Source organism: Aquarana catesbeiana, linkage group LG03 (assembly GCF_042186555.1).
Source record: "Aquarana catesbeiana isolate 2022-GZ linkage group LG03, ASM4218655v1, whole genome shotgun sequence".
Lineage (NCBI taxonomy): Eukaryota > Metazoa > Chordata > Amphibia > Anura > Ranidae > Aquarana > Aquarana catesbeiana.
The window spans coordinates 467,986,331-467,999,282 of NC_133326.1; the positions used below are offsets into that span (position 1 = coordinate 467,986,331).

General features: G+C 43.8%; 1 protein-coding gene across 2 annotated transcripts in view; it reads right to left on the reverse strand.

Annotated features, from left to right (window-relative positions):
• Positions 1–12,952, reverse strand: part of SLU7 (SLU7 homolog, splicing factor) — a 96,255-nt gene that overhangs the window by 68,494 nt on the left and 14,809 nt on the right. For both annotated transcript variants that reach the window (XM_073620860.1, XM_073620861.1), the window contains exon 5: positions 10,729–10,893. In XM_073620860.1, coding sequence (XP_073476961.1) covers positions 10,729–10,893 — 165 coding nt within the window. The remainder of the gene's footprint in view (positions 1–10,728; positions 10,894–12,952) is intronic.

A 12,952-nucleotide genomic window follows, 5' to 3' on the forward strand; every position in this document is an offset into this window, starting at 1 on the left:
TGTCGGTCCAGCCCCGCAGCCATATTTTTTTCAGGCGCCGCTGCCCTTACAGTGGCAGCCAGGCAGCCAGCCCGCCAGGAAATTTCCCGGTATCCCGGTAGGCCAGTCCAGCCCAGTCCAGGAATGTGCTTCGACCTAGATACAGCTTTCTACTGAAAAAATGTATCGAAGGAAAATCTGGACCAACTGCTTCCTGAGCAAAGGTATTGACCACCCCCCCCGCGTCTTTACCAAGTCCAGCACCGGAGCTAGGAGCTTTGTGAACCTTAGAAGCTGTGGCCAGCCTGAAGGATGGTCACAAAATAGAAAACAGACGACTTTCCACTGCAATTAGAGAAATCTTTGAGGAGGCTGGAAACAACCCGGCACATGAAGCTGTGTGTTTCCTGATGATTATGGGCCCCGCAATCTACCTCTTGCAGAGAGGTCATCACTGAAGCCTATCTGAAGCAGAAGGATGCCCAGCAGATTGAGTTCTAAAGATAGACTTTAACGCCCTTGGGGGCGTGACCGGATGTTGGAGTGAGCGGAGGTGTGTGAGGTCTCTCCCTGCTCTATCCCCCCGTGGCCATCCGAAACAGCCCAGCTTGGTGTGCCTCATCCCCCTGCAAGAAATAGTACCTGCTTTTTCTGTTTGGTGTATCCTCCGGTAGGACCGCGATAGCAGAGCCGCTGTGACTGGATAGAGGGGAGAACAAAGGAGGACAGCATCGGCGGCTTCCTTCAGCACGGCAAGGCGGTGCTTGAGCCGCTCGTATTGTTTTCGGCTGGTTGTCCTGGTAACGACTCGAGATCCCGCGACAGGCAGCGAGGCAGTGTTCGGTCAGCACAGTGAGGGGCGGCCGCAAGGAGCGACCCAGTATAGCCTAGCTGACTTAGCAGCGCTCAGAGGCAACAAGAGGCAAATAGGCGGAAGAGTACAATATCTGCTACATCCTACTGCAAAGGGGAACTACTAGCATGCCATAAGAGTGCAAAGGCTCAAAAGCTTGCTAAACTTCAGACTGCCAAATATCTCCTTATATTTTATATATTTCCCTGTACCTCTACACTGCCGGCCATGACAAGGAAAAAAGGGGAGGAAAAGCAGCAGCAGCCTCAGGAGAATTTAACCTCTCAATCTACTTGCTCAACAAAGGAAAAGAGGAGCCAGGCGGCATCAGCAGCAGCCAAGTTGGAAAGGTATGCACACACCCCTACACCATCTCCAGGTAAGGGTAACCAACAACCCCAAGAGAAATTACATAGAGGAGGTCCTGGGGACAGAAAGAGCCTAGGTAAAATGTCAACAGCATTGCCTATCACCACTAAAACCGTGAGTAAAAAAAGTCCTGAGGAGGATCCCCTGGGAAAAATGACTGAAATTGCTCCCGAATTAACCTTATATATTGAACCTGAACCCACGCTAAAAGATGTATTATGTGCAGTAAATTTTTGCAAGTGCTCACTGAGTAATTTGTGTGAAGGGGCCTAAAGGAAGAGCTATCTTCAATGAGTCAAGAGCTTCAAGGAACGGTTGAGAGAATAACTACTCTGGAGGAGAGGCTAAGCCAGGTTGAGGATATTTTACATCCAATGAGACAAGAGTTTAAAACAATGCAAGTCCAGCTAGGTTTAATTAAATCCAAAATGGACGAAATGGAAAACAGGTTGCGCAGGAACAATGTGAGGGTGGTGGGCCTCCCGGAGAGGAGTGAGGGCCCCTACCGTGCAGAGTTCATGGAAAAATGGCTTAGGGAAGTATTTGGAACAGAGACTTTCTCGCACCTTTTTGTGATTGAGAGGGCTCATAGAGTACCTACTAGAGCTCCATCACCAAGGGGTCACCCTAGACCAATGATTATGAAAATGTTTAATTACAAGGATAAGGTGACATTGATGTAAAAATCTAGAGAAATGGGGGACATCTTCTATAATGGAGCTAGAATCTCACTGTACCCAGATTACTCACCAAACTTACAAAAGCATAGGGCAGAATTTACAGATATCAAGCGCAGTCTACGGAGCTATAAAATTTCATACGCATTGCTGTATCCAGCGCGTCTACGTATAACAGCTCTAGGGACAACTCATTTTTTTGATTCGGTTGTAGGGGCTACAAAATGGCTTGAAGACAACAAAAAGGACTTATAGAGCTATGGAATGAAGTAGTTAAATAATTTATATTAATTTTGCAGAATTTTTTTTTTTGGATATTTTTTCTAATAAGGAAGTTAACTCAAGGATGGTGTCGGGGGGTGGGGGGGGGGGCGGGGTTTGGTTGGTGAAAGCCACTAATGAAAGATGGGGTGTTGTTGTTTAAGAATGCTTTTTCTGTAACTTTGCTAATCTTGAATTGGGTAAAGGGAAGGGATGGGGGGTGGGGGCAAGTATGGAAGAACAAGGAAGTTAAATCACACTTATGTTGGGTGGTGGAGTATTGGCTGGAATGGGTTGAAAGGGAAAAAATGGTCACAAGTAATGGCCCTAGGGCTAGCCTAGTTAGGAATGAGGGGTGGGTGGGGGGTTATTTAAGGGTCAGGGGGGAAATTAGGTAAATAATATAGAGGAGTGGTAGGGTGGTAAAAGAGATTTGTAGGGGAAGGTTAGGGGAGCGTTATATTGCACATGCGCGAGTGGGGGGAGACAGAGTATACACGTATATGTTACCCACTTATATCAAAAAATAATTTAGAAAGTGAAGGAAGACAGGGAATAGGAAACAAGGGGTTTTTTTGTTTTCTTTTTTCTCACAATATTATCACTGACTGCACCTTTGGGAGACACAAATAAACAACTGAAATTTTTTTTTGGTAGGAGGACAGTGATGCCTGGTAAGCAATGCTAATGGCTTTGTATTGTTGCTGTTTCTAGGTTACTTTCTTTTCTATTTTTTTAGTATTAAATGTTTTTTGTTTTGTTTTTTTTCATCTATGCTGCTCTTTTCAGGCTTATTTTTGTTTTTCTTAGATGCCGTTTAAAACCCTAAATATTGGCTCATGGAACATCAGGGGGATGGGTGATCCCATTAAAAAAGCCACTGCATTTTCGGTACTGGAGACCCATGGAGTCGAACTGATATGCCTGTAGGAAACAAATTTTACCAATGACACCAAATTACAAATTCAGAGTAAGAAATTTCAAGAACAATACCACTCAGTCTACTCCTCTTATTCTAGGGGAGTGAGCATATTGGTAAAGAGAGGAGTGTTATTTTCCTGCAGAGATGTCAAAATAGACACACTGGGTTGTTATATTTTTTTGAATTGCCTAATAGAAGGTAAACAATTTGTGATCGCAAACGTGTATATTCCTCCCCCGTTTAAGTTGGAGATTCTGTATAGATTACTAGAGTTTGTGGAGGATAAGGTTGATACCCCGATTATAGTGGTGGGGGATTTAATGCGGTGCTTAATAATAGCCTGGATAGGTTCCCACCAGGGGCTCGAACGGAAAGGGTGGCAGAAGGACGCTTAGGCCAATTTCTTGAGTTTCTTGAGATTGGATGGTGTGACTTTTGGAGATCTTGAAACCCAAACAATCGGCAATATTCTTGTTTTTGGGGGTCACACTCTACACTCTCACGTGTAGATATAGCAATAGGTAATAGTGAAGCACAACGGCTAATAAATAAAATAGGTTACTGGCCAAGAGGGATATCAGATTACTCATCCTTGACTCTAACTGTAAATATACATGACAGATGTACCCAGAAAATGTGGATAATAAGCCCACTATGGATGGAGCTAATAGGGAACCCAGAAGAAATAACCTTGAGATTAAAAGAGTTTGTAGAACTTAATATAGGTACAGCACCAGTGGGGGTAGTGTGGGATACCCTAAAAGCATTTCTTAGGGGGCTTTTAATTAAACAGGTGGCAAAAATAAAGAAGAAATCAAGGGATTGGGAGGAGCATATCAGAAAGGAGGTGATAGAGTCTGAGAGACAGTATGTGATAGATCCAACCCTAAGAGAAGTAGCAGACATGGCTTAAGAAGCAGCAGGAGTATAAAGTGGCAATTATCAGAAAAATCAAAAATAAGACACTTGTTCAGAGACAAAATTGTTTTGGAGAAGGGGAAAAAATGGGCCGTATGCTGGCATTTCTAGCTAAGACCAATTCTCATTCCTCAGTTATCTCTACGATTAGGACCCCAAGTGGTGAAATCTCGCCTGAACCTGCCGTGATTATGGAAAAACATTCTCTGAATTTTATAGGGATTTGTATAAGTCACGAAAGGGTTCAGATTGGGGAGAGATGGATAGGTTCCCATGAGGTCATTGAATTGCCGGCTCTCTCGGTAAATGAAAGGAATGGGTTGGAGTCTCCAATAGCCCTGGAGGAATTGCAAAAAGCAGTAGCTGATATGTCCAACCAAAAATCCCCAGGCCCAGATGGGTTGCCAATAGAGACCTATAAATATTATGGGGAGGTGTTACTCCCAGAGCTTCTAAAAACACTGAATTGGGCAGCTAAAAGGGGAAGACTGCCCTCTTCGATGTTAGAAACTAACATTGTAGTAATACAGAAAGAAGGGAAGGACCAACTTGATGCATCCTCCTACAGACCGATATCATTGTGTTCCAACGTTAAAATTTTGGCAACAGTGTTGGCAACCAGGTTGAATAAATGTATCTCAAAACTTGTACATCCGGACCAGTCGGGCTTCATTCCCAACAGGTCTACCAGCATAAATATCAGAAGAGTCTACATGAACCTCCAGGCCCCAACAGAACACATGGGCTCTAGGGCTGTCTTGTCCCTGGACACAGCCAAGGCGTTTGACAGCCTAGAATGGGGGTACCTTTGGTGGGTACTGGAGAGGTTTGGATTCGGCCCTTCATTTATTGGATGGCTGAAAACACTATATAAATCACCCAAGTGCCAGATTAAAAATCAACAATGAATGCTCAGAAAGGCTTCCTCTTGAGAGAGGGACAAGACAGTGGTGTCCGTTATCACCTCTGTTGTTCGCCCTGGCGATGGAGCCATTAGCAGAAGTGGTGAGATCATCAACTGGATTACAGGGACTTCAGAGAAAATGTGGGGAAGAAATGCTAGCACTGTATGCAGATGACGTTTTATTCTTTCTGGGAGATACGGTGTCCTCATTGGAAAAAGTGATGCACATAGTGGAGGGGTTTGGTAGGTTTTCGGGCCTAGCTATTAACTGGGAGAAGTCATCGCTTCTACCGGTCGATCCACTCACTAATACCATCCCAAGGGGAATATCCCAGTTAAAAGTAACAGAGAAAATGAAGTATCTCGGTATAGTTCTGTCAAACGATCCCAACCAGTATATTAGGGATAACCTAGTCCCACTTCTATCGAAATTTAAAAGGAAAAGCGATATCTGGAATAGACTTCCTCTGTCTGTAGCAGGACGTGCCAACCTGGTCAAAATGATATGGATTCCACAGTTACTGTATTTACTCCATAGTTCCCCAGTTTGATTTGGCGGGGAAATGGTTCCTAAAAACACATACCCTTTTTATGGAGTTAATATGGAAGAAAGGTCAGGCCAGGATTAGTGTGCAAACGCTGCAGCGACCCACTAATGAAGGGGGAATGGCAGTCCCCCCATCCGCATAGCTACTATCTGGCAGCTCAATTACAGCAAAGTGGGGGGGTTGTGCTACCCCGGGAGGGGGGAATGCTAGTGGTAAAATTATGCTGCAGGGGACTCTACACAAATCATTGGTGGAAGCGTTAGAGGCAGACTCGCTACAAGGCGAGTGTCCAACACTTAAGATGGTTACTAAAGTTTGGCAGACAGTTAAGAGTACCATGGGGTATAGAGGAGCTACAGAATATTCGCCCATTTGGCACAATAAACATCTGCAGGAGCTATTAACTATAGAGAAATATAAGATATGGTAAAGTCATGGAATAAGTTGGCTGATTTAATTTTATGAGGGTAACATTCTAAAATCTTTTGCTGAGTTGAGACAAGAGTATGGGATCCCAAATAAAACATTCTATAGTTACTTACAGATTAGACATGCTTTGGGCAATCAGTTCAGGGACCACCCATTGGAATTGGGTAAGATCCCACTGCGCCAAAAAATAATTAAGGCAGACACCACTAAAGGTCTTATATCTGAGATATATGCACAAATAACAGGCAGAATTAATATGCAGGAAGCGCCCTCTAGGATCAAAGAAAGATGGGAAGCAGATGTGGGGGAAATAACTGAGGGTCAATGGAAGAGGATTCTTGAATTTGGCCCATTGGTGTCGGTTTCTCCTTCACAAAAAGCTTCACATCTGTTATTGCTACATAGAGCCTTTTACACTCCTAAGAAATGGTTTATGTTTGGCCGTGGACCTGATGACAAGTGTCCTAGATGTCGGGGGACCTTATACATATGATGTGGAGATGCCCAAAATTGGTCAGATATTGGTCAGGGATTTTAAAAATTATTAATACTACATTTAGGATTAAATTAGAACTAGAAGCTAAAGTATGTGTTTTGTGCCACATCAATGAAAACTTAGGGAATGCGAGTACAATTATAGCGACCGCGAGGTGCCTGTATCAAGCGAGGAAACTAATTGCACAATCCTATCAATCAACAATGCCCCCTACTCCGGAAGAATGGGTTATGACTATAAATGCATTAGTGTGGAAGGAAAAAAATATTTTCACTAGAAGAGATAACTATGGCAAGTTTACTAAGACATGGAAGCCCTGGCTACAAGGGATGGCATGCCCCCTTTGAACGTTGCATTAGAGTCCCAAAGAAACGTTTGATTAACAGCAGGAAACGTTAAGGAAAAAATAGTTCCCAACAAATGTTCCAATTAAGGAATAACATATATATAGAAGACAGATATCCTAATGGGAAAGGAAGTGGGAAGGTAGGGGGTAATGGTTCTAAGGTAATGTTGGTAAAGTAGGTATAAAGGATAACGGTCAAAGGATATTTGAGAGGTGTATTTTAATGTATATGTGTATTAGTTTTTGTTAATGTTGAAAACAATTAAAAAAAAAAAAAAGATAGACCTTATGCCCCTATTCAGTTTTGAAGCTGCTACCATTTAAATTGTTTTACCATATTGAGCCCATAACATTTGCTCCAAGACCCAACGCAAGGCAAAGACTGACCAGGCTAAGGAAGGAGCAACCACCTCAGAGACTGCTCTAAAATCTTATAGTCTGAGATACTCTCAAACACAGCAACCTCAGATGCCTCCTTCACTTAGGAGGGAAACCTGGGCAGTCTCCCATTCAAGTACTAACCAGGCTTGATCCGAGATCAGGCGCAACAGTGGCTTAGATCACCCTGATGCCATTGGTCCAACAGGAGACGTGAACATTGCCAGACCACTGAACCTGAGGGCTGTGGCACCCTTCTAAGGCCTCATTCACACGAGGCGGACTCCGTTTCCAAGGAGCCCACCTCAGTCTCTCCATTGATCTCCGCTGAGCCGGCGGATGACAGGTCCCTCTCTGCTCACTGAGCGGGGAGGGGCTTGTCAGGCGCTGCTGCTGCCTATGGAGGGATCGGATGAAAACAGATAGCATGTCCGTTTTCGTCAGATCTCACCCGATCCGATTTGCCAGCGGACATGTCTCCGCTGACATTCGTCGTTCCATAGGCTAACATGGAGCGCCGTTCAGGTCCGCCATCAAAACTGACAGGCGGAGCTGAACGGTCCGATCGTGTGAAAGGGACCTAAGTCATTTAGCTAGTCTAACAGATACATAATAAAGTGACTGTATTAGACAAACTAATACGCAATTCCACAAGGATGCAGGCCTAGACAATGTTGGTCTACCGCAATACAACCCCGTAAGTATGCAAGTACCCAGGTATGCAAACTTGCAGGTATACAAACGTTCTTGACATGCATCTATGTATGCAGCTCAAGGCAATAAGTACATTTGTATGTAGTCCTAGGCAAATAAGCACATATGTATACAGTTTAATGTAAATCAGCACATTTGTATACGGTTTAATGCAACAAAGCATATATGTATGCAGTACAAATGAAAAAACATGTCAGCATGCGTTTAAGCAACATGCATTTATAGACGCATATATGTGCTTAAGCAAATATGCGTTTAGGCAAAACACAAAGCGCGTGTCCATGCAAACATGCACCTTCGCAATTTTTGCCTATGGAGACATGCATTTATGGAATAAGCAAGCGTGCATTTATGAAACTTGTTTATGTAACATATATTTCGCAACATGCATCTAAGCAAACGTGTCTTTGCACCGTGTGTTTATGCAAACACGTATATCTATGTATACACACTTATGCCCACATGTCTAAACCAACATATGCTTATAAAAACCTGTGTTTATGCAACATGCGTCCATGCAAACGTCCTGTCACAGCCAGCCTTGGAAGGCTGCATGTTGGGCGCCGCCTGCTTGTCGGGCATGGGGGCCACGGGGCGGGGCCCTCTGCGAACATGTGCCTATGGAGGCTTGTATTCTATGCAAGTGAGCAAGCATGTATACTATGCTGCACCTGGGCCCATACTAGTTATAGTCAAGATTATCCAAGTACATAGGGATCCAATGCAGCTTCTATGCTGCTTCAGCGGCCTAAAGCCTCTTCCACACCTGTGCAACCCGTCCTGTGACTTGGAACTGCAAGGTCCCTGACAAGTTGCACCCTATGATTTCCAATGAGTACCCTTCACATCCATGCAACTTCAAGTCGCAGCGACCTCAAAGCAGCCCCTGCACCACTCCGGTCCGACCTTGGCGCAACTTGAGGTCCATAGACCTCAAGACTATACAGGCACTGCTTCACGTTGCTGCAAAATCCCATTAAAGCTGCGGTCAAAATGCACAACTTTCAAATCGCACAAGTGTGAAAAGGGAGCCCAAAACTTAGCTCCTGCAGACCCAATGAATGCTTTTTTGGAGACACCTCCTTCAAGTGCACCGATGCTCATGGTCTTCCAAACATGTGCTTATGCCGTATGTATGTATGCATGCAACATCTATTGCGTGTTTATTCAAGCATGCGCTTAGGCAACAATCTTGCAAGTATGTATACTATGCTGCGCCTGCCCAACTGCACTTGGCCCCATACTAGTTTTTACTAGTTTAGCACATATGCATGCCACGCAGCCTTTTCCTGCTTCAGCCTAAAAGTAAGCTCCTGCAGACCAAATGCACATTATTCTGAAGTTTGCAAGTATGCACTTGTTCAACTGCACCAGGCCCCATACCAGTATTCTGGACACCCATCACTTTAAAATGCACTGCTAGGGGTGTATTGACTTTCAGTTGTACAGCCCCCCCCCCCGAATTAAGCAGTAAGTATGCAATGTATAATCATGACTTGTCTGGCCACACATTTCTCCCATAGTAATTACTCACACTAGTATCTATGGGCTGCTGTTATGTCTCAAGAGGCCCTGCGGAAGCTGTCGACCACATGGCTTTCTTAACTTGGCCACCCTTCCACTTCCTGCCTATATAAAAATAGGCCATACTGAGTGAGCCTGCACCCTCTAGTGGCTGAAGAAGAAACCGCAGCCCACACGACTAAAAGTACACAGCATGATTAAACAGCACACTGCCCCCAGTGGCCACTGGGAGAATAGACAGATCTCTCGCTTTTAAAAAAAAAAAAAAAAAAAAAAGAGAGAGAAATTGCAAAAATGCAGGACTTACATTCCCGCTGCAGAACTTTGAACATAACAGGAGTCCAATCTTCACCCATCACAGTGAGCTTTGTCATAAAAGACCTTCAGGGACTGGGTCACCCTTAATGTGGGGTCCACTTCCCTGGACCTGTATAGCACTCTGTAGGAAAGCACCTTGGTCAGAACAAACACTGCACAGGATTCCATTATTCAGGGTCCAGCACCATAAGGCCGCATTACAGACAAACCTTGAGGAATCTTCTCTCCTTCCAATGAGGCTTGGGTACCATCCATTTTGGCCGATAGCTTTTTGGAATGGATCCGAATGAAGTCCATGATTCTAAATAAAGCCGTCCAGACCTCCAAGTATGCTCCAAGAGCACATGTATCACATCAGTGACCATTCCACCTTACAGACACTGGTGAAAAAAAACTGAGGTTCTTCCTGTGTAGGAGGGGTTATATAGAGGGGAGACTTCCTGTTTGACTATCTGCCAGTGTCCATCCACCAGTAGGTGGCGTATAACCCATATAGTCATTATTATGGTTGCTCTGTGTCCCGTGATGTACGATAAAGAAAAAGTCCATTGCGCTACACATTACATATCGCCCCACATACCAGAGTCATTCTAGTCCCATTATTCAGGGTTATTGACAAACTGATGACTGGTAGTGGCTTTTAAAGTGTTGTCTATGGAAAATATAGGGTGCTGAAGTTTGTTGCCATTTTCATGGACACAAACAATTGTAGGGTTTGGCATGTTGGCTGTTTACTCGGCACAACCTTATATTTTACCAACAAAACTGGGTAAATTATTGCGTTTGTGTGCCCCAAAATCAACTTGCGTTCCATAAACTGTTGTGCTAGTATCATATGACATAAACAAATTGCAACTACCACTATTATTCTTTAGGGAGTCTGCTTTCAGAAAATAATGCTTTGTGGGTTTTATGTAATCTTCAGGCCTAAAATAAATTTTTCAAATGTGTGCAAAAAAGGCAAAAACGGCTATGGCGGTGAAAGGGTTAAAAAAGCTGCTGAAACTGCTTATAAAAATGCTTAATATTACTTTAATAACATTGTATTTTTAAATGCCCCCCTTTAGTGTATGAAAATCAATAATGACATACCAAGTCCACTTTGGAATGTTCTTCTACAATCTTCTGGTGTTCTTCTGGGTTATAGCCATTCCACCGGTCTCTCTTCCCATCATAATCCAACGCAAGCTCTGGTTGCTCGTACTCATCTGCAGCTATATTCATACCATTGAATCTTGCTCCAACTTTACGAGGTCTCTGCAAAGCGAACAAAACATCTCCAAATTGACAAGAACTCACAATAAACAAACTTGCTGGTAAAAAGTTCTCATGTCATGTATAAACCCTAAGCTGTTTCAGCGATTGAACATTCACAACTTCTTATACAGTCATTTTAACTGCAGACATGTAAAGTGTATTGAAACCTAAGAACAAAAATGTAATATTGCCGCTTACCAGTCCTTCGCTGTGGTGGCTGCAATAGTTTTTCTATTTACAGGCTTTATTACCTCTATGTTTTTACTTGGTTATCTTGCCAGTAACATTTCCTACCCTATGGTGACAACACTCAATCACTGTAACTATGGTGAAGCAGTGTTGACTCCATAAGACAGGAAGTGTGTTAAGACCAAAGAACACCCCCACCCTCATCTACATAACATAGATGGAAGGGGTCATAACAGACATGAACTGGGCAGGCCAAAACCACACAGATAACACTGCAGAGTGCACCAGAATGTACAAGCTCACTGGATTTAAGCAAGATCAGCACATTTTTAAACAGATCACTTTCAATGGTAGATTTAGAATACAAAAAGGGAGCAATAGAAATTCACTGTTATCATTTAGATACAGTACACTTTAAGCCATTTTGAATGAAATAGATCAGACTTGCATGGAAGTACCAATGAGTGAAGGTTGACTGAAGCTAAAAGTTGCCCAAAATGTCCTATACCAAACATGGCCAGATGATATGAAAGTGACAGTAATTTACATTTTACAGTCATTTTCTCCATCTGCTTTGCAGCACACTAAAAATTTCCCATAAGTCAACAGTGAAACATCTAAGACAGGGGGTGCCCGCAACCTAAAACCAGGGAAGCGCATGCCCCATGCTCTGGGATGACGACTTGGCAAGCCCAGATAGCGATCAACAGGTTGCCGATCCCCCTATCCCAGAGCATGAACAGCGCATTGAGCCAGTGGAGGAAGCAGGTGGGCGCGGAGGGAACAGGAGCCGCATAAGCTGATGCTTTCTCTGTAGCGCCGACTCCTGTCCCAGGTGGAGGAATACCAACTGGACTTCACCTGGGACCTTTCTAGCAGCCTGGATAGTGATACCAGCAAAAGCTGGAAGAGGAAAAGAAGGTCAGTGTATTAAACAACACATATGCGGTGCTTTTGCAATGGGCATATTAGCACCTCTAAATTAGTTAACAACTATTAGGCTGCTTTCACACTGATCCATGGATTAGCTGCACTGAGCCACAGAGCTCTATTATATCCTGCAGGTTTGGCGCCTGTTCAGAATGTGCACCACACCCGCAAGATATAACTGAAGTCTATGGCAACCCACAAAACATCAGTGTGAAAGCAGCCTTATAGGGAGGGCTCAGGACAGTAAAGGCTTATTTAAATTTGCAGTTTGGGGGGGGTGACCTGTTCTTACCACATCCCCAACCACTAGGGAAGCGTCAGGGGTTGCAATGGTGACCCCGCCTCATGCTAGCACCCTTTCACATTCTGTTTCACATTTAGACAAGAGGGGCGGCGGGAATGGGCAGCATATACAGGAACTGATCCTTTCCATTTTCCTCCTGCAAATGCTTTAAATAGACTGAGTCCTTGTAAAAGGTAAACAGTCAGTGTTCACACTAGTGTCATCCACTAATTTTTTTGTGATTAAACAGTGTGTAAACATTCAACAGGGATTGGTCCCACAGAAAATGATTATCTTGATTATTGTTAAAATCCCAGTTCAGTCTTAAATTGCAGGTCATGATGGCAGCTAAACAAACCATATCACGAGCTTGGAAGTCCCCTAAACTCTGTATTGTTGAAACCAAGCATAGAATTACCCAATAAGATTGAAGCTAGTATCCAAGACAAAATTCCTAAACATCTTAAAATCTGGCAACCCTGAGTGGACCATATCCTACCTTCTGGTTTCGATGAATCTCTCCTGGAGTCCCCATCCTTAGCAGTTGTTATATCCCGAGTCCTGTGTCTGCCCGGAGCTGTTGGCCCTTCTCTTGCTCTCCTACTCTTTACCTTCCTTTTCTTTCCTCCCAGCTCCTTACCTTACACAACCGGTAAT